Source organism: Pezoporus wallicus, unplaced genomic scaffold, assembly GCF_028554395.1.
Source record: "Pezoporus wallicus isolate ANWC-B61680 ecotype Strahan unplaced genomic scaffold, APGP_CSIRO_Pwel_v1 contig_2492, whole genome shotgun sequence".
In the NCBI taxonomy this organism is placed as follows: Eukaryota; Metazoa; Chordata; class Aves; order Psittaciformes; family Psittacidae; genus Pezoporus; species Pezoporus wallicus.
In genome coordinates, this window is record NW_026637796.1 from 2,945,246 (window position 1) to 2,965,604 (window position 20,359).

The following is a 20,359-nucleotide window of genomic DNA, read 5'->3' on the forward strand; positions in this document are numbered from 1 at the left end:
AAATCAGTGTTTGCATTGAAATAGATTTATCTTAAATTCATACTTTCAATCCTTTCAGTCCAGTTGCTCTAAACTGTTTCTCCTTCATATCTGAGAATTTGGTTTCTTCATCAGTTTACACAGTGTTAACAATCAAGTGTGTAAAAAGATAAATTTTAGTCTCGATGCTTATATATTAGATACTCGCATGTCTTCCCAGGAAACATGAAGTTTATTTTCACTCTTGCTGAAAGTATGTGTTGCAGATGGTCTTTCTTCTACTTGTATCCATGAGATACTATCTGGACTTCATAGAATCATAGAATGATTTGGGTTGGAAGAGACCCTAAAGATCATCTAGTTCCAAATTCCCTGCAATGAGCAGGGACATCCTTTACCAGACCAGGTTGCTCAAAGGCCTGTCCAACATGGCCTGGAACACTTCCAGTGATGGGCAACCTGTTTCAATGCCTCAGCACCCTCACGGTAAAGAATTTCTTCCCAATATCTAATCTAAACTTCCTCTGTCAGCTTAAAACCATTCTCCTTTGTTCAGATACTACATGCCCTTGTAAAAAGTCCCTCTCCAGCTTTTTACAGGCCCCTTTAGGTACTAAAAGTTTGCAGTAAGGTCTCTCTGAAGCCTTCTCTCCTCCAGTCTGGGCAAGACCAACTCTCTCAGCCTGTCTTCATAGCAGAGGTGCTTCAGCCCCCTGATCATCTTCATGGCCTCCTCTGGACTCACTCCAACAGGTCCATATCCCTCTTGTGCTGGGGGCCCCAGAACTGAACATAGTACTCATGAGACCTGAGTAGAGGGGGAGACCTCTTGACCTGCTGGCCACACTTATCAATATATACACTTAACAATATATACGTTTCACCAGTGCTGTATTTTGGGGAAAACAACAAGCAAACCCCAAAGCAACCCATAATCAAGCAAAGTTCTGAAAAGATGAAATGGTTTATTTTTCCTTTTAAAATTTGTATTTTTTAGAGATACTGTTTGTCCTTGAGAACCCAAAATAACTGTTCAGCCAGGACTGGAACTTGAGTATTTTAGTAACCCTGCTCCCATTAATTTAAATCTTACTTAGGAAATCTCTTTCAGGTAAACACCAAGCTCGCCTTAAAGGAATACATTTAATATTGTTGATTTTTTTTTTTTTTTTTTTTTTTTTTTTTTTCCTCCAAGCTTCACTTAATTATTTATATGAAGAGCTAATATTTCTAGAAGAACTTAGTTAGTATTGGTTATATTAATTAGCTTCAGTTTCCAAAAGACTGAGAGCTATGAGTATAAAATGTTACTGGAAAAAGAGAATACTGGCAAAACCAAGCTATTTGAGTAACTCTCACAAAGGAAATACACAGTTATAGACTGTTCCAAAAGCTTTAAATACAAAAACGGGGGTTATTTTGATAACATTGTTTGTCATGCTTTGATACATGATGGGTTAGTACTGCAAGTAAATTTGCCAAAAAGATGGAAGAAAGCTGAAACAGAAATATGTATTTTTTTACTTAATTTAAAAGTAGTTTCTATTTCGATTCCATTGGAGATATGTAGAATAAAGGAAATGAAAATGGGTTGGATATGTAACGCATTATTTACCTTTATAAAATACATAAGGTATTACATGACCTGATATGTGCAAGAATTGAATTTGTGCATTGTTACTTCAATAAGAGGATTTAGAAACTGTGCCTGTTGAAGTGCATTTAACACTACACTCTGCTATTTTGTAGGGGTATGGATATTGCCATATTAGTCTGCCTTTGTTAAATTTGCATATCAGATGTATTTTTAACAAAATAGTTTATATACAACTTTTGTACTACCAAGCAGTAAATAAAAAGTATTGATTCTTAAGTTGGCTTGTGACTTCTTTAAGCCTGCATCCATTCTGTGGAACTTCGCCTTTGCACAGTCTTAATGTATAATGCAGTTTGTATAATTTGCATCTTAAGTTTTTGTTTATGGAGGTAGTGAGAATATTAGGTTGTGGCGTGATGATATACTTCAGAGCAGTTCTATATTCTTGAGAAAAGACAAATGCAAATATTACTTTATTTCCATATTTTATATGGGAAAGAAGAAAATTTGTGCTTTAATCCATGCTGGTATCTGATTATCTTAAAGCCTTTTACCTTTAAAGGATCAAGACTTTAATAACTTTAAATTACAATCTTTCTAAAAAACTTTAATTAAAAAATAACTTGCTATATTTGACATTGAGCTTTTAAAAAGTACACAATACTATCTTTATTCTTAATTGTTTTCATAAGGTATGGAACAAAAAATTACAAATGACAAGAAGCTCTTGGCAGTTGCTTCCTCTTGGCCTGTGTCCCTCTGTGATACTACAATGCTTAATTTGTTGCATTACGTTCTTACAGATAACTAAGATCTGTAAATTGCATTAAAATTGAGGTTTTGTATATCAGTGATGTCAAGGAGTCTCAAAGCAAGTTGTGGCTAGTTGAAACGTGATTATCAGTGTACCATCCTGTTTGCAGGGGTGGTTTTTTTGTTTATTTCAGTGTTCCTAGCTGCATCACAAAAGGTCTATTTTGAGATCTGTATTTGAATTTTAGAGGTTTATACACAGCTGTGGTTTATATTCAGAATTAAACAAACAAACGAAAATTCCTCCAGGCCTTAATTTTCAAAGAGAATTAAGATACTGATTGTGAAGCTTCTGGAAATTGAACACTTTTTGATCCCCTTTTGGGGGGATTTTTTGTTTTTTTTTTTCCTTTTCTGCATAAAACAATAACCTGAGAGTAATACGCTATCTTCTTTTTCCCTTAGCCTGTGTTCCCCTTGCCCCCTTTTCCTTCACTTTCTAATGCTTTCAGTGACAATTTCAGTTCATGTTGAAGTTTAAAACTAAATGCAGTATAACCGTATCAACAAGCTTTGACAGAAGATACATATAGAAGATTATAATTTCATGTAATACACAATTTTTATTAGATAATGTGTATGTATTGAAATACAAGAGGCTTGCTGTATTAAAGTTCGAAAAATTCTATTATAAATGGACTGACATAGTTGTCAAAAGAAACGTGAAGAATTTCTTCCAGATGGATTTTATTTTTACCTGGATAATACTTCTGTTATTTTTTCACCACCACAGGCACTTTGTTTTTTTTTTTTTTTAGTACAGTATTATGCCAAAATTCAGGATCCTAACTCGTGCTGTTGGAGTAAAACAGATGAGGGAGCTACTAGTAAAATCTGATTTTACTTGTAAAGTACACAAAGCACATGTGCTCTGTATTTTTGAAACATGGTAAGCATTAAAGCATTTCTTTTCTATTATTACTAAATCTCTTTATAAACAACCTCAGCTGGAAAACATGCTCTAATGTACTTCATAGCTCATTGTTATTTTCTTTCTGAACAGTCCTCTGTTTTTCACAGTCACAGAAACCTTGACAAAATTGGTATCTTCAATGATCCCTGTACTTGCAAGTGTTTTGTGTGTCAGTTGTAGAAAGACACTGTTATTTTAGCCAGATGGTCTAATTTAAAAAAAAAAAACCAAACCTAAAGCACAAGTGTTTTTCACTTTGTGTACTTTGGGTATGTGGATAGATGTTGCATCAATGCACTTTCTGTAGAAGTGAAGCCAAGTTCCAGGATTCCTGAAGTGTGTCTATATACAGCATGGAACAGGGGGCACCTGAGCCTTCTGGGAGATGTGACTGCTTGTGGTGCCCCATACCAGAGCCAAACTGAAAGACATAGAAGGGGGAAGATAGGCACTAAAAACACAGTAGGGAAAGACATGAGAAAAGGGTGTCACATAAATTTGGTTTTTGGTTGTATGGTTTTTGGTTTTGTGTTTCTGGTATTTTTGTTTGTTTTTTTTTTTTTTTCCCTAAAAGTGAATTGAGTTTGTACTTACTCCATACTAATACAAAATGATGTGGGTTAAAACATACCTGTTTATGAGATTGTTCATCTCTTGATGAGAGGAGAGCTTACAGCCTGTTCTGGTAATACTGAAAGTGCCTACTGCGTTGGAACATGAGGCTGTATCTCCTAAGGAATTCAGTTTCCTGAATATTTAATGGATTTTGAGTACTCACTCACACCTGTGTCCCAGATGTAGTTTGAAGTGTGAATCAATTTGTATCTATTAAACTAGGGTTTCTGTGCACTTTCAGAAGTTGGGTTGAAAGGATCTAGTTCCAGCCCCCTGCTGCTTCAGGCCTGTTCTTTCGTTTTTGCTGCTAGGTGTGTAATACTGCTGCTAATGAATAAATAAGAAAACAGAGTGGTTAAGCCTTGGCTGTCTATATATGATATCCATAAAGATGGATTTGGATTTTTTTTTTCTCAGTGTTTTGTGAAGTTGTGTATTCCATAACTTTGTTGAGGGAGTTCTGCAAAGTGCTGGCAGATGCAATTTCCATTTCTCTTGTTTTCTGTATCCTTGCTTTTTCTTAATTTTTTTTCCCCCTTCAGTTGTAGGGGGTGTGCAGTAAGGTGCTGCTGGTCTATTCACCTTGCCATACTTTGTGTCTCTTGTTCTGGATGCAGCATTTCGCCTCCTCTGTGCACCACCCATAGCAGGGCTGGCTGGTCGAACTGCCACAGCACAGAGCTGCAAGGCTCCCAGTCAGCCTTGGAGGTCTCTTCCTAGCAGGTTAAGATCAGTTTGTGAGCCAAAACCAATAAAGGAGTATGTAGAGTTGGCACAAGAAGAGGAAAAAGCTGAGCAGTTTGGGAAAGTGGAGTCTGTTCCTTTAAGCAATCAGAAAAGAAAGTAGATGCTAGGCCTATGGGGCCGGAACCATGCAGATGGTGGAATCCTGTGAGGAGACTTCCCTCGCAGCAAGGTCTGAAACAGCTATCTGTACTGTTAAAGTAAGAAACCTCTGAGTTTTTTTGTGACTGAGGGGGTGGTGAGTGGATTGGTGGTGTGATTTGCTAGTAAGCTTAGGTAAGAAGAGATGCTAAGTCACCTGTGGCACAGGTGCGCCTTAGTGCAGAGCCATGGTGGGTACCAGGCCATCTGCCTGGACATGCAGTTAGGCTTGCTCTGCCTTGGGTTTGTCTAAGGTCTTTGTAGAGCAGGCCTCTTGTATCGTAATTGAAACATCTCTTAAATTATATGTGTGCAGTCCCTAGTGCTGTAGAGGTGCAATGGTATAGCTGCAGTGTGTGTGTCTTGTGCAAAGGAGAATATATTGATGAATCTATTTTCCTATCAAAGTAACCCCTCATTTTTATAGGTGTAAAACCTCTGGTCCCCTTATCCCCCATCCCTCCTCCTCTGTCCCCCATTAACGGTCCTTTCCTTGCCTATTTTCAGTTAGTCAGCCTGGTCTTGTTTCTTCTGGGCTGTGGTTTATATTTTACAGTCAAAATAATTATCCTTTAAAAGCAGCAGTCTTAGCGTGTTAAATTAAAATATTCGTAGCATTTCCCAAATCTTATTTTTGAAGGTTTCCACATACCGATGTGTTTACACACACACACACACACACACAGATACATATACTTAGAGGGAGAGACAGGAAGGTGATGTTTTCTGTCAGCTACTAGCAGGTTTTGCACAGAGCAGCTGAAATATGTATTTGCTGGCAGCAGAGGGAGCTCTGGAAGCTTTTATCTCTCATTCGCATTTGGCGTGTGCCGGCGTAAAAATACAATATAGATAAATTTAAAAGCCCTAATTTAATCGATCAAGGGTGTCTCAATGTCTCTCTGCATTAGCACTTTGAGTGGCCAGGGCTCCTGTGCCTCGGGAAGGGAAGGGGGTGGCTGCCTCACCTCTGCCACTATCCCGCCCCGTGGCTGGCCGGCGGCCTGGAAGTAACCGTTGCAGTTGTTAAAAGGAAAGACGTAAACTTCTCCGTAAGCCAAATTTTTAATCAAAGCAGTGCGGAAGAACGGGATCTGTTTGGCATATGTCGAAACAATAGCGGTGTGTGTCAGCTGGTGATCAACACTCATGCGTGGCTCTGGAAAAGTAATTCCCAGTCAGGGTGGAGTATGGGTATTATTTTGTAAGGCTTTCGATAATTTGTCGATTTTGATTGGTGTTGGGTCTTTTAGTACAGTTCTTTTTTTGCAGATGCTTACTGTGGGTGTGTTTTGTATGCAAGTCTGCATAAACAGGGGATTAATGATGACAAATTTACAATAATCAAAATCAGACATTATTCTTGCAAAGTAAGCTGTATACTTGTTAGATTTGCTCCTGTGTTGCTCCTATATATCAAACTGAAATTCATGGGGTTAAAAGTCTTTAATACCATGGAGTTAAAAATGTTTCCTCAGTTCTGGAAATAGATGCTGGAGAAACTCATACCACTTTTAGCCATGGCCAAAGTCTCTTCATATAACACACCTTACTGGAAATGTGGAAATTTTTGCATGGATCTTATTATTTCTTTTTTTTCTCTGAAGATTGTATGGAAAAACTAATCTGAAGAATGTCCCTGAATTTATTTGCTATTGTCTTTTTTTTCTGGAAGAGGTTCTCAAATGCAAAGGAAAGTTTTATTTAGATAACAACCTTTAGACACGAAATGGAAACAACCTAGTTATTCATTCTTGTCCAGATCCCTACAGTTTGTCCTTGAATACTTAAACAGTATTTTAATCTCATTTATACAAGTCATCTTGCCTTTGTTGCTTACCTTCCTTTCCTTTTGCATAAGTTACTTGCTATCATTTGGTGCAATTCCAAGCATTAAAAGCAGGGGATAGCATATGTGATCACAGATTATTGAAAATCTGGCCATGCTTGGGGTTAAGGTGAATAGTCGAGGGTGTTGCCTTGCTCCTTTCTGCTTCTGCACCCTCATAAAAATCAAGCTAATCTGTAGCTCAGTGTAAATAAAAGGAAGCTCAGTGAGCAAACAAATGAAACTGCAGTTTTCATGTGACATGGTTTTATTGTGGGATTGGTTCAGTACTTAAGTCATCTGCCACCTGATGGAATATTGGGATGCTGTATTTCCTGAAAAACTTGGAGGGTTTTTTTTCTGTTTCGCTACAGAATGTAATTTTTTTTTTTTTTTTTGGTTGGTTATGTACAGTCGCTGAAGTACGAAGTACAGCAAAAACCTGATAAATGCTGTTTAATCTATAATAATTTCAGTCAAGATACAGAGGAGGAAATGGTGTAACTCCCATAGTTTTTTATATGGTGGTAGTGAGATGACTGCTTGGGATCTGTACTTAAACAACTGATTAAGAACAAAATCAAGATAGCCATTGTCTTTCCTGCTTCATTGTCAGAATCCTGTTTTCTGAATTAAGTTGTACAAGGGAATATTGTTTTTTCTCTGAGTAAAGGAGGCAGAGGTGAGGAGTAAATCTGTGTAGTAAAGTTCTGTCACAGAATTGGATTTAACCATGTTAACGTTAAAATTTTATTTAACTATAAATTTTAAAGTCATGACTATGTTAAGGCATAAAATACTATAATCTATTTCAATCTCTGATGGAATCCAGGATGCACATTTTGCTTCATCCAGAATGTCAACAGCTCATGGTTTGAAATGAAAATGGCCCAAAGCAGGCAGGACAGAATTTGCAGAAGTGATCAGTCAGTAGTGCTCTTATTTGTAGGTGTGGACAGTATTTCCTGTTCTGTGTTTATCCAACTAGTTCAATTCCAGGATTACCTGATTTGAAGTTCAGAAAATGCTTGTGAAGGTTCAAAATAAAGGAAAGTTTAAAACCAAGCCTTCCTGAGATGTCAAGTGAAATTGTTAATGGAGAAGGGAGTCCTGAGACTGAGGTCTCTGTGTATGTAAATGCATGAAATTTGGAAAGCCAGGCCAGGGAAGGACCTGAGGAGTTTCTGCTTTGATTTTAAAGGTGGTAAGGGCTGTTTGTGTTGGAAAGACCAATGAAAAAGCCTGTATCTGTTCTAACAATTACTCTTAAACAGGTATTCTAAAACCTAGAAATACACAATGTCTGAAAAAATTCTGTTGATGGAACTTCTTTTAATTTTCTTTTTTAATGTAGAATGACTTTGATAAATTTGTTTCTGCATTCAGCATGTTAAAGAGGTTCTAAGAGGTTTAATTTTGAAATGATGCTCTTGTGCAGTTTAGATGGATTCCAGTTTCCATCTACATGCAAGGAGAGATACCACAATTAAAGATAATCTATTAGAATTCATTGTTTCAGTGTAATTAACAGATGCAATATAAGTGTTGGGATAAATATATGAAATATCACATGCACAGGCCTTAAATGTTGAGATACTTTATTCTCACTTAGCAAAATATGCTACATTGGCAAGAATTAATCTTCTGGAAAATTAAATCACATTTAGGATGTTGAAACTACAAATGCAGTGTAAGGTCAAGATTTTTTTTTAATAACTGTTACTTGTTTCATCATTTAAATGATAAAAATGGTATTTCTTAATTAAAGCAATCAAGTCTGAAGTATTTAGGAATATAATAGACTTTCTATTTCTGGATTTCAATTTTTAATGGGAAGTCTCCATAGCAACACTTGCCAAGGCGATCGCCTTTATTCTTTAAAGGGAAGAAAAAAAATTTTGTGGAATTTATCTATTTCCAGGTTCCTGCTTTCTTGTCTGGGTTTTATTCACTGAACTTAAAATTTCTGCAGGGTCAAATTTCAGGTTCTACTGTTACTCTGTAAACAAACATCCCCCATAATGTTTTTTCTAGGAAATAATTATCTTCCTTGAGTTGGGTGGACTGTCTTCTACCCCTGTTGTCATATCCAAAATCCCTGCTGTGATCTGAAATACTTTTCATGATCTGGAGGTGACCCACTGTTAAATGTGAAAGCGCTAAGCTTACTCAATAGCTCTTTGCTTATATGTGGAAAATTTACCATTTCCTTTTAAGCTGTGTTACTAGTTTTGGAGAATAATGAGTAAAACGTGAGGTGCCAAGATGCAAAATCTTTCCTAGAAATACCAGCTCTTATAATAGTTTCCCATCCTGTTGCCTTTTATTTAGTGCTGCATATGTCTTCACACTCACCTGTATAGAATTACATCAAATACAGAAATATTGGCCAACCAACTCACTTGTTATTTCCTTTTGTATTGAAGGAAACTGAAACATTTCAACTCTACTTCATAAGGCCTCTGAATATAGTAAACACGATTGATATCTGAAGTTAGGGTGATTGGGGTGAAGAGAAAGAGGTATCAATCAAACTGTGTAGTTTTTGAGAGAAGTCTTAAAATACATAGTTTACTTTGATTCCTGTGACCTTTTCCTGTGGCCTTCTCTGTTTTCTCAAGATATTAAATTTTACTCTCACAATTTTCTGAGCAAAATGATTGTTCAAGCTAGCAGTGTGTGTGTTTCTTTGGATCAGATCTGAGGACACTGAGTAAGATCTGGTTCTCACATAATTATTTAAAAACTGATTTTCAGTATTTAAAAATTCTGTCTGAAATAACTGATTTTTACACTTACTGTGAAAAGTGTACTGCAGTCTCAGAAATGGCTAAGAAATCATTCCTGACACTCAACTGTGGCATGGTAGAGTTGAAGGGATAGAAACACATACATAAATATAAAAACTATATATATAGGTTTAGAAGGGAAAAAAACCAAACCAAACCCTGCACAAGGCACTTTTAGATAACAGGTAAGTGACACCTGAATGCTGGGGATACCTCATAGGTTTATTTTATGGAAGGTTTCCTTATCCTGCAGGTTTGAGGTATGTATATGCCTGATTGATTAACTTTTTCTTTGGTTAAGTGAAGCATTGACCAGTTATTTCCAACACAGCGGATATACTTGCTTTATAGTAGTTTGCCTTTCTTGTATTTAAAACAATGAAAACTTGGGCTGCAAGAAGTGCTGTGTTTGTGGCCCAGCTGATCTCTTGTGGGGGATTTAAGTCTGGTGGTCCACAATTGCAGGCAGTTGCCTGTAGAAGAGATGCTTGGTTTGGAGTGTCCATACACTTGTTGGGTTTGACAAGCTGCTCACCTCTAGTGTGCCTTAATTCCTGGGGAGCAAGATGAAAACTTGCTGTGATTTGTGCTCAAAGTGCAGGTTGTAGTTCAGTCGATATTGAAAAATTGGGTAAGTTTCCTTGAGTGTTTTTGCATTCTTTAATTTTTTTTTTTTTTCACTTAAATCCTTTCTCATGATTCATATCATGGTGCAGCAGGGGCTGGCAGATCTCTGGGCCTGGGATGTGGGGAGCAGTGCAGGCTCCCTCAGGAGCAGCTGGGCTGGACCTCACAGCCAGACCTGTCTTGCCACCCCAGTGGGGAGCAGGGCCCTGGGGGGACACTGGGGCAACCCAGCTCCGGGTGTAAGGCGTCTGCAGTGGGGCCAGGCTGAGGCTTGGCCAGGCTGTCAGCCTGCAGGTAGCCCCAGCTCAGCAGCACCTGTGACCAGGCTGTGGGGAGCTGGGGCAAGATCAGATGCTTCCCAGAGGCTATTGACATGGGGTCCTGAGGATGTGGGCAGGAACAGCCAGGCCTGGTGATGCTCTCAGGTGCCCTCACAGCATAAAAGCAGACATATGCCATGTGCTGTCATAACCATAACTGATAATATGCAGTGTGCAAGTGGTCTTTCACTGTCATTCAGTATTATAGTAAGTTTTGATACATGAATGTGCACAAAGAACATTCATGTACATTTTCCTAATGCTTACAAGGGCCTTTTAAAGGAGGAAAGTGGTAGAGAAATCAACAGTACTACAGTACTTCACAAGTATATAAAGCTGTTTTATTCTACAGATACGATGTTGTGACTTTCATCTGTAACTGAATAGAGACACAAGAGCTTCAAGATAGTCTCTTGAAGCTAAGACTTTTTTTTTAATTGCTCATAGAGGCATCATTAATGTTTTGAGAAATTGAAATCTTCATTTGATCAGTTTAAACAGAATCTGCATTTAAACAGAAATAATTTCAATATCTATACATTTCTTAAACTCCACCTCTAATATTCTGATCTTTGTGTGTATGTTAATGGTTGACTAGAATTCAACATATACTGTTGGTAAATACACGGTGCTTTCCATGTATCTAATGAGGGCTATATGTAATAGTACTTCTTTTATGTAACTGTTATATGATCAGAAAACACATAAAGCACAAAAGTTGCCAGATAATTTTTTTATATGATAAAAGCCAATTTATTAAGAATTTAAAACAGAAACCACATTTCAGTATAAAATGTCAAGCACTTTTAACCATTAAGATCCAACTTTTGATGAATCAGCACCTAACTGGTCTCTAATTTTTTCCTCCCTGCTCACACAGAAGATCAATGTAGTAATCTGACATCAGAGGGAGGGTAAACGCTCCAGGAACGCAGCTGGTATTTTCAGGTCTTATGCTTAATTCAGCTTGGAAGCTCAATCCCTCTCCTGCTGTAATTTTTAAGGACTACAGCAGAGCCAGGGAGGGGTCCACACTGTTTGTATATAAACAAAACACATCTTGCTGGGGATGTTTATGAGACACAACCTGTTTGCAAACTGTGTTGTTAAGGCAAGTATGTGTGCCTGGAAAATTTAGCACAATTGAGAAGTCTCGGGCTGTAGTTTTACAGCAGTTTTAACCTATCCATACAGTTAAGACTGAGTTTTGATCCCTCTCCAGCACCTCAGTTTTTATTTGAGCTACTTCAGCTCATTAAACCAACACAGAGTTACCCACTCTCTTGGATTTGGCTAGGCTTCTGCTGTTTTAGTGAACTGAAGCTGGTCACTTGGGTATCAAACTAAGTCCAGGAGATGTGCAAGGGAAGAGATGAGTTTATCATAATGCCAGCTGTACAGGCACAGATTTAGGCTAGATCTGGACTGGAACTGTCCTTCTCTATTTCATACATCATTAGATCATGAAATTCTGGGTCAGGTTTGGGTTGTTTTTTGGGGGTTTGTTTTTTGGTTTGTTTGTTTTTTTTTTGGTGCTAACGATGAAAATCTGTGGTTTCTAACTCCATGTCTTCTATAATTCTGTTTTAAATAATGGAATTCTTCTGAACCTGGAACATGCAGTATGCACAGACCCTCCTGAAGGTCAAAACCAAAGGGTTTTGCATGAGTCCAGGTGAGGTGGGTATACAGCAGAATATCCTGTGCGAAAGAAATGCCACTCTGCCCCCCAGCTGGTACCATATAAAAGTGTTAGTACTGCCATTAGCCAAGGGAGTGCTTCTGTACCGCAGGCAGTACAAATTAAAAGCTGTACAAAACAGCTGAAGGGACAGAGGTTTAGTCCAAACTCCTTTTATATGTCCTGTTCATAACAACTGTCCACATGTGCTAAACATGTAATACATAGATCCAGAAATAAAATCTGGATCTTACCCAGTGTATGAGAAATAAACCTTCATCTAGTACTCGTCGTCATCATGCAGGTCTTCCCCTGCAGTTGCAGCTTCCAGTGCAGCCAGAGCTGCTGCAACTTCTGCATCTTCCTCCTCCATTTCTCCATTGATGTCTTTATGGTTGGGGTGTGTGGGTTCCTGTGCTACTCTGGTAACAGCCACGGCAGTGATACCACCCATAATGCCCGCACTCAAACTTCTAGAGTCAGTTTTAAAAGGTCCAATACTGCTCTCCTTCATAGGTGGAGGTGGGGTCACACAAAGGTCCTGGTCCTGCACTGCTGAAGGCCCAGTGTTTTGGTCTGAGTGTGCATAATTGACTAAAAAGCTGTCTTTTTCAACATAGTTCCTGGTTTGGGGGTAATTAATATCTGGCAGTTGTATGGCATTGTTTTGTGTCTCCAGTATTGCACTTCCTTTAAGAAAGATGATGTCCTCTGCAGACTGGGAGTTCTCATCTTGAATACTGTTTGGCTCATTGCATGTTGCCTTCCTCTGCCAGCCCACCTCTAGGTCAAGTTCTTGTCCAGACCTATTTGATCCGGTGTAAAAGTCTCTACTGGCTGAAGAAGCCTCTGACTGGCTAGAGGTTTCCTGTTCACTGGCCTCTTTCACTGGGTTTGTGTTGGGGTTGAGCACAGGGTGCACTCCAGCACAGGAGGTGCCACCATTGACTGCAACATCAAGCTTTGCAACACACTTCAAAAGGCCTTCCTCTTGAAAATCATTGCCTCCATGGTTCCAGAGAGTTTCTTTTCTGCTATTTATCTGACTTTTATTTTCTGTTCCATTCAGCTCATCCTTCTGGAGTTCATTTTTATGTTCTTGAATTTCACTGTTCTCTTTGGATTTATTGCTGCCTTGCTCATTGTGTTTATAGCTGCTTACTTCATGAACGCATCCAGGTGATTGTACTTCTTCTGGATCAAAAATGTAGCTGGAGAAATTTACGAAGAAAATGTTAATTATGGTGTTTATAAATCTGATTAGAAAAAGAATTAAGCTTAATTTTTAAGCTGGAGACCTTGAGTAACTGCTGTCACTAAACTTTACCTGAGATTCTGAGCATGAATTAGACCAAATGGAAATGCTGAACTGTGCTGCTCTATCCTGGGACTGATTATAACTAACCCCTGGATTGGCCAGGAGCATGAGGAGGCTGACTGAGAGCTATGCGCTGGTGGTTGTGTGTTTTCAGCTTTATGTTTTTATTTTCTCAAGGGGGGTGCTGTTGATTTGTTGATTAGCAAATGAGTAGTAGTCATAGATTGTTCATTGATATGTCTTCATGTTGTTGCTAAAATATGCCCCATTTTTTCCCTGGTGTTCTTAAGTGTTACCATTTTGCCCTTTTCTAGGCTTCCCCCCCCCCCCCGTTTTTCCCTCCTCTTTCTTTTAGAATCATAGAATAGTTAGGGTTGGAAAGGACCTTAAGATCATCTAGTTCCAACCCCCCTGCCATGGGCAGAGACACCTCACACTAAACCATCTCACCCAAGGCTTCGTCCAACCTGGCCTTTTCTTACTTAAGTTTTTCTCTTGCTCCATATTTTCCTTAACTTATTTCTTCCGTAGCCTCTTTTCTTTGTCCCCGCTCTGTGTTGCATAGCACCAGTTTATTTTCCCATTATCACTTTTCCCACAGAGATGTGGTGAAGGGAAGAAGTAACCTCCAAGTGGGGCTGAAGCATTGTTCTTCTAAAAAATAGCTAGTCTTCCTCTCAAGAGATACTTTTAATGTGGGAATTGTTCACACAATTAACTACATTTAAAAGCTATGATGGAAGTAAGGATCTGTATTTAATTTCCATTGTTTAGGAAACAGATCTGACAAAGTCTGTGCTCCCTGTTCTACTGAAGTGAAGGGTGCTAGAGATGAATTTTCGATGCCACACAGATTTTCTGTGGGATAGGAATGATAGCAAAAGGACCTGAATTACAGTAAATCAAAAGGACATTCAAAGGACATCAGTATGCCTATGCTCTGGCAAGACTGTAAAGATACTGTAAATCTGGAGGAAAACCCCAACTTTGTAAATAGGCTTAATTTAAGCAGCAGGTATAGAGGAGCACAGACACATCTTTTAATGCATTTCTTTTATTGGGTCTAAGCAAATCTTGTTTGATTGTACCTTTGTATCATTTTGCAGCATCTGCACCCCATCTGGATTTTCTTTAATCTGAAAAGAGAGAGAGGGGAGGCAAGAGGGTGAGTGAAGCATTATGAAATTAATTTATGGGCAATTGCATTGAAAATGATGCTTATGTTTAGAAGGGGTCTATTATCTAAAAACAAAGATGCCTACACAAGAATGGATACAGTACAGTTCAAGGACTTTCTAGGTTTCTATCTTGAATTGACAGCAGCTTTCATTTGGGGAAAACCTGGGGAAGAATTTAACAGTTCTTAAGCAGTGGTGTTATCCTAGGATAGTTCCCTAAGCGTCTTTATGACTTAAGAGACTTCTAAGTCAGAGTCAAAATAGTTGGTTTCTGTGTTTTGCTTGTGGGGTTGGATTTTTTGTGTATTTGGGTGTTTGCTGATGTGTTGGGTTTTTTCTTTTTTTTGGCAGCTATTGATGGACTTTTCTTCCATTAATGTGTCCATCTGTATTCTGAACTCCAGTAAACTGCTAGTGTCTACAGCATCCTGTTTCACAGCCCAGCCTTATCTGTGTGAAGAAGCACCTGCTTTTGTTTGGCTTGAACCTAGTTCTTCCTAGCAGTATTTGATGCCTTCTAGTTCTTGTATTGGAACAGATGGAGAGCATCATGTCCTGTTGTCACTATAGTACAGGTCCAGTACTGCCCCTTCAGTTCTGATATGCAGTCTGAAGAATCCTCATCTTTCTAAATGTTCCCCATTCTGACATTGTTTCATGCCTGTAGATGGTTCTTGTGATGATTCTCTGGGTCTTCTGCATTTCAACATCCTTCTTAAATGAGGTGTGGGAACCACAAAAGCAGAGTTCACAAGGTGTGGGAAACCACAGATTTATTCTTTCCTCAGTTGGCTTTGTGACAGCTACTGAGTAGAGGTGACATTTTTGTGGAAATGTCTCTTAGACACAGACATATCGCTGTGATTGGCACCTTATTATGTGATGTGTGTGTTGCACCTGCATTTCACTAAAGTAAACTTCTGAGTTTGACTAGAACTGCAGAGAATTTGCATTCTGTTACATCTCTGAGAACTTTTTGTGCATGTGTGTCATTGCCTGACCCTGTGAGATGCTAAGAGTTAGCTATTACATGGTTCAAATACTAAAGTCTTTTATTATGGAAAGAAATGGTTTGCCAATTTGGATCCTTGAGAACTTTCATGTTCTGAACCTAAAGTGAAGATACAGGTCTGAACATCCCAAAATCCTAGAAAAAAAGTTACTATCTTTGGGTTGGGGCTATCTTATTTCAAGTTGATCAAGTTGGGGCGGGGTTTTAATGTTTTGTCCATTGTTATTCAGGCCCTTTCATTTCCTCTTGAGATGTTCTACCACCCTTTATACTTTTGCCATTGCCTAAGGACAGTAGTTTACTTCTCATAAAACAGAAATGGATGATACAAGGTCAGAGTATTTTCTAGAGTGATTTATTCACAAAACACTGAAGGAAAATAGTATTGATTTATTCTTACCAGGCATAGCCTGAACTGCATGCTAGTGATATGCTAGCAGAAATTAAATTAAAAGTTTGTTGTGTGGGCTTACTGTTTCACTTCCTCCCTCCTCTCTCCCTCCTGTATCTGGTGTTAGCACTAAACAAAATGCCTGATGTCAAGCCCATCATTCCTGGAGCCTCTAAGGACCTACAATCATTTAGCAGCTGGGTTTAGCTCCCTTCTGCATCTCTGCTGATCTTGTGCTGCAGGTTGTCAACCTCCACCCCTCAACAACATCATATTAGGAATACTTATACAGGGTTTTTCATCTGAAGAGAATGCAATAACTGGTAAGGTGGTCATTTGTACTGACCAGCCTTATGTGCAGTTGCTTTACAGTACAAGGGCATTTGGACGGGTTTGTTCAGGTACAGGCTGCATTTGAGTTGGCTGATAGCCATCTTTTCCAGCCAAAGGGGAATTCTTCATGCTATTTGCTTGATAATGTTAAAGGCTGAATTAGCTGTAGGCCTTCTTTAGGTTAAGACTGATTTGAAGCTAATTCACTAGAGCTAAGCCCTATGTGGACACTTGTATTGCTTTGACTAACACGTTCGGTTTTAGCTTAAACCTACTTATAAACTGAAAGAATAAAACCTGTATAAAGTTGAGCAGCTGTTGAAGATTGAGTCTAACAATTCTCAGTAGCTGATGGGTTACCACTATCATAACTTCAGTTGCTGTCAGTTGCCATAAAAGCCCACTGAAATGCCCACATGGCCTGTGGCTTGGCTTTAAAGTTCATAGGTTTGATGAAACCAGTCCCAGTTTGTATTTTCTGAGAACAGATACTGCTTCTAGCTGGGTGTGGGTACTGCTTCTGTTTATCCTTTTACGTGACAGATTTCCTACTCAGTGCTTTTATGTGTGATTTTTTTTTTTTTTTTTAAGCATGATATCTTGCTCATTGGTTTTAACCATTGGGAAATGCTAATTCCTGTCCTTTCTTCTGTTGTAAAGACACTTGTGATAATCATAGAAGGCAATTAGAAATGGAAATTACTGTTGTTTTTCATAGGAAGCACTTTCCTAATTGTTGGTGGTACTTTGCTTTTAGTTTAATTACAGTCCCTGTTTGAATCCTCTCTGCAGCTACTGCATTAAGCTTTAAGCTTTTCCACTGATTAGTTACAACTGGATCTGTCCTTTGGCATGAATAAACTATTATATATGGAAAATGCTTTATGGTGTATTATCTTATAAATTATTTCACATCTCAGAAATTGAACATGGTTTTACAATGTTGTTTTCTGAACATTGGTTTGTTTTTTTTCCTTTGCCCTTTTCTTCCATATTTATAACAATCAAGTCAAGTTGCAAAATAATTCTTTATATATATATAAAATAGCTTTATAGCATGAAAAGGCATGCTTTAATTGTACTTGTTTTGGATACCTTGCTCTAAAGACTTGTGTATTGTGTGATGTTCATAGTTCCGTTAATGGATAAGTAGGTTTAAAAAGCTCCTGTCTGGAGCAGTTTGAGCCAAGCACATGCTACAGACTTGCAATAAAAAAGGGTTAGAGAGCTCAAGCAACAGGTGATATGTTATACAGTACTCAGTTTAGAAACATTGCATCCTTTTATGCTCTAACCTCTTTTGCCTTTTTATAAAATGTGTATTTATAAGTTAGATATTCTTTGCTGCTGAATTGATTAGATAATTTCAGATGAACATGACATGGTGTAGAATGCTCCTTTCAGAATGCTCTGGGGGCTAGTTTCCCCCCCAAGAAAGGCTGCCTGTGTCTAAAGTGCCTAAATCCTTGGTGCTTTAACATTTAGAGCTTCACAATTCAGATCAAACTGCCATTAATCCTGGATATCATTCTTTCTAGATCATGAAATTCCCGAAGGCTTGTAAATTTGTCACTGGTATTATGCAGTCATTTAATCCTGAATGTTAACACATTATCTGTCATTGAAGGTCTACTAAAATGTTAAGTACAGATTTTCATATTTTTTTAGACACACACTGGAACACTTGAAACATTCACAGGAAGGGGACAGAGCTGCTCAAGGTGAGAAGAATTGAAGGAGACCTAGAACTATTTTTTATACTCTGCTAAATTGTAAACTGTTACTTCCTAGCTTTGAGTTGCTGCTGAATTTCTGAAGAGTGCGTCTGAGGTTGAGCGTGTACCAGTATCTATAAAATAATGAGATTCTTGCCACATTAAAGAGTAGGACAGCCTTGTGATTTGCATATTCAGTGTCAGTGCCATTTCAGTTAATGATAGCTTTCTTCAGTAAAAAATGTGGAAGAGGCCCAAATCTGTGTGTGTTTGCCCCAGCTGCTCCAGCAGACCTTTAGCTGATCATGCAAAAGATAGTCTAGGTATCTTTTAGATATCACAAGTCTTTAGAGCAAGGTATCCAAAACAAGATGAGAAGGATTAAAGCATGTCTTTTCATGCTATAAAAAATATAAAAGATAGTCCTTGCCATGAATTAAACGAGTGTTCACAGAGAGACCAGGGAGACCTGATGTTATGAAAGAGTGACTTTCTTCCTTTAAAGGAAAGTGATGCAGAAGAGCAACTATTTCAAAATCAGTTGGGGAAAACCCTACTATGGAAGGAGGAAGTAATTAGACTTAATTAGAGGAAAGCAGAACACCAACTCCCTTAGTAAAACATTCTGAAAAACTGGGGGGTTATTAAATATTTTTACACTGCCACCTGCTAAGAGTGAAATTGGACTTCTCTGAAGTGTGAGACCTTGCTGGGGAAAACAAAACTAGTGTCTGACTCCAGGAAGATAACTTTGTGTTTCAAGCCACAGAGTGCTTTAAGAGATGTATGCTTTGCTTTATCAGACTTGAGAAGCACAATGTATCTGATTTTAAATTATGCAATAGCATAGCTTCTATTGTGTTTTTAAACTGTAGCTGTGTTACGAATAAACAAAAGACAAATGGAAGGTGGTGCCATGAACAGTGAAGGAGAAATATTTTTGAGAAATAAATGGGTTGACAACCTTTCTCAATATTCTTGGAAGTTTACATGGAAACAGAAAAAGTCCAATCTTATTTTTATTCATGGAGTGTTTTTTCTTCTGTCTTTATTTATTTTATTTTATTTTATTTTATTTTATTTTATTTTATTTTATTTTATTTTATTTTATTTTATTTTATTTTATTTTATTTTATTTTATTTTATTTTATTTTATTTTATTTTATTTTATTTTATTTTATTTTATTTTATTTTTTAAGCCCCATCCGGGAGCAGAGGCAGAAAGCTGAGGGGAGAGTATATTAAAATAGCTCTTCTAGTAGGTCTCAAATTGATAAACTCTGGCTTGGTGACTTTTGATCTGAGTCATTCTTTTTAAGCCAGATGTGGGTTTTGTTGTTTGGGTTCACATACACACACCAGTGCTTTATCAGCTTCTGCTGTTTTTTAGGCTTCTCCTCCATCCTTTCCTGCTCTAGATTACAAAGCAAGGTGTTTTTTCCTACATGTGCATTATCTGGGCTGCTGAGCCTGAATGACACACCTTCCAGGGGCCTGGGGCACCTCTTTCTGGTGACTATTTCCAGTAGGGGCACCATTCAGACTGGACCCTGCTGGTGTCTTCCTCATTGCTGTGCTTTGCATTCCTCAGTGAAACCTGTCTATTTTTAGGGTACCATTCTGAGCTACCAGTCTCTTTGCAATGGACAGAAACCCTTGCTCATCAAAATTAAGCTTTTTTTTTTTTTTTGCTAGCTAGGTTTCATATAGGTGCCAAATGCTAACCAGTTAAGAGCTATACTCACAGAAGTAAATGTGGGAAGAGAAAGTGTTTGGAATCAAATCTGTGCAGAGGGAATAAAAAATTTGGGATGGGAATAACAGAGAGCTCTAGCACTTAGCAAGCTTTTCCTAATGGGAGGTGTGGTTTGCCTTCTGTGCTGAGTAGGCACTGACATCTCTTGGAAGATTTTGGAGCATCCTCAGCATGTGCCAAGCTCTGAGAAAGGGTCAGGCATGTCTAGGTTGGAGGAGGGAAGTGTGATGTCCCTGCTCATTGCAGGGGAGTTGGACTAGTTGACTTTTAAAGGTTTCTTCCAACTTAAACCATTCTATGATTCCATGATTCTATGTGTTACTGAGGAGTGGAGGCAGAGAAATCTGGATGACAGATAATATATCAGAAGCATAGAAAGATTGTGGACAGATGGTAGAGCTGAGAAGAACTACACTTAGAAATTCAGAAAACTAGTAAACATACAGTAGCATGTGTAGGCTATTCAGTGCTACTGGATGAATATGACCTGTAAGAACTGTCTCACTTTGCTTAAAATACAGAGGACACTGCAAATCCTGTGGGTATTTTTCCTGACAGTCACTATGCTGAGGCCAGAGGGACTTTGGGGGCAGCTGGAGGGAGACCAAA

The 20,359-nt window shown here is 38.3% G+C and overlaps 1 protein-coding gene across 8 annotated transcripts in view; it reads right to left on the reverse strand.

Annotated features, from left to right (window-relative positions):
- Positions 1–20,359, reverse strand: part of CUNH4orf19 (chromosome unknown C4orf19 homolog) — a 267,441-nt gene that overhangs the window by 213,465 nt on the left and 33,617 nt on the right. For 7 of the 8 annotated variants that reach the window (XM_057407620.1, XM_057407618.1, XM_057407617.1 and 4 more), the window contains 2 exons: positions 14,454–14,501; positions 11,907–13,258 (listed from right to left, as the gene is read on the reverse strand). In XM_057407620.1, coding sequence (XP_057263603.1) covers positions 12,328–13,258; positions 14,454–14,485 — 963 coding nt within the window. In that variant the 5' untranslated portion in view covers positions 14,486–14,501 and the 3' untranslated portion in view covers positions 11,907–12,327. Of the gene's footprint in view, positions 1–11,906; positions 13,259–14,453; positions 14,502–20,359 lie in introns of those variants that run through there. The other variant, XR_008971976.1, reaches the window with a different exon arrangement.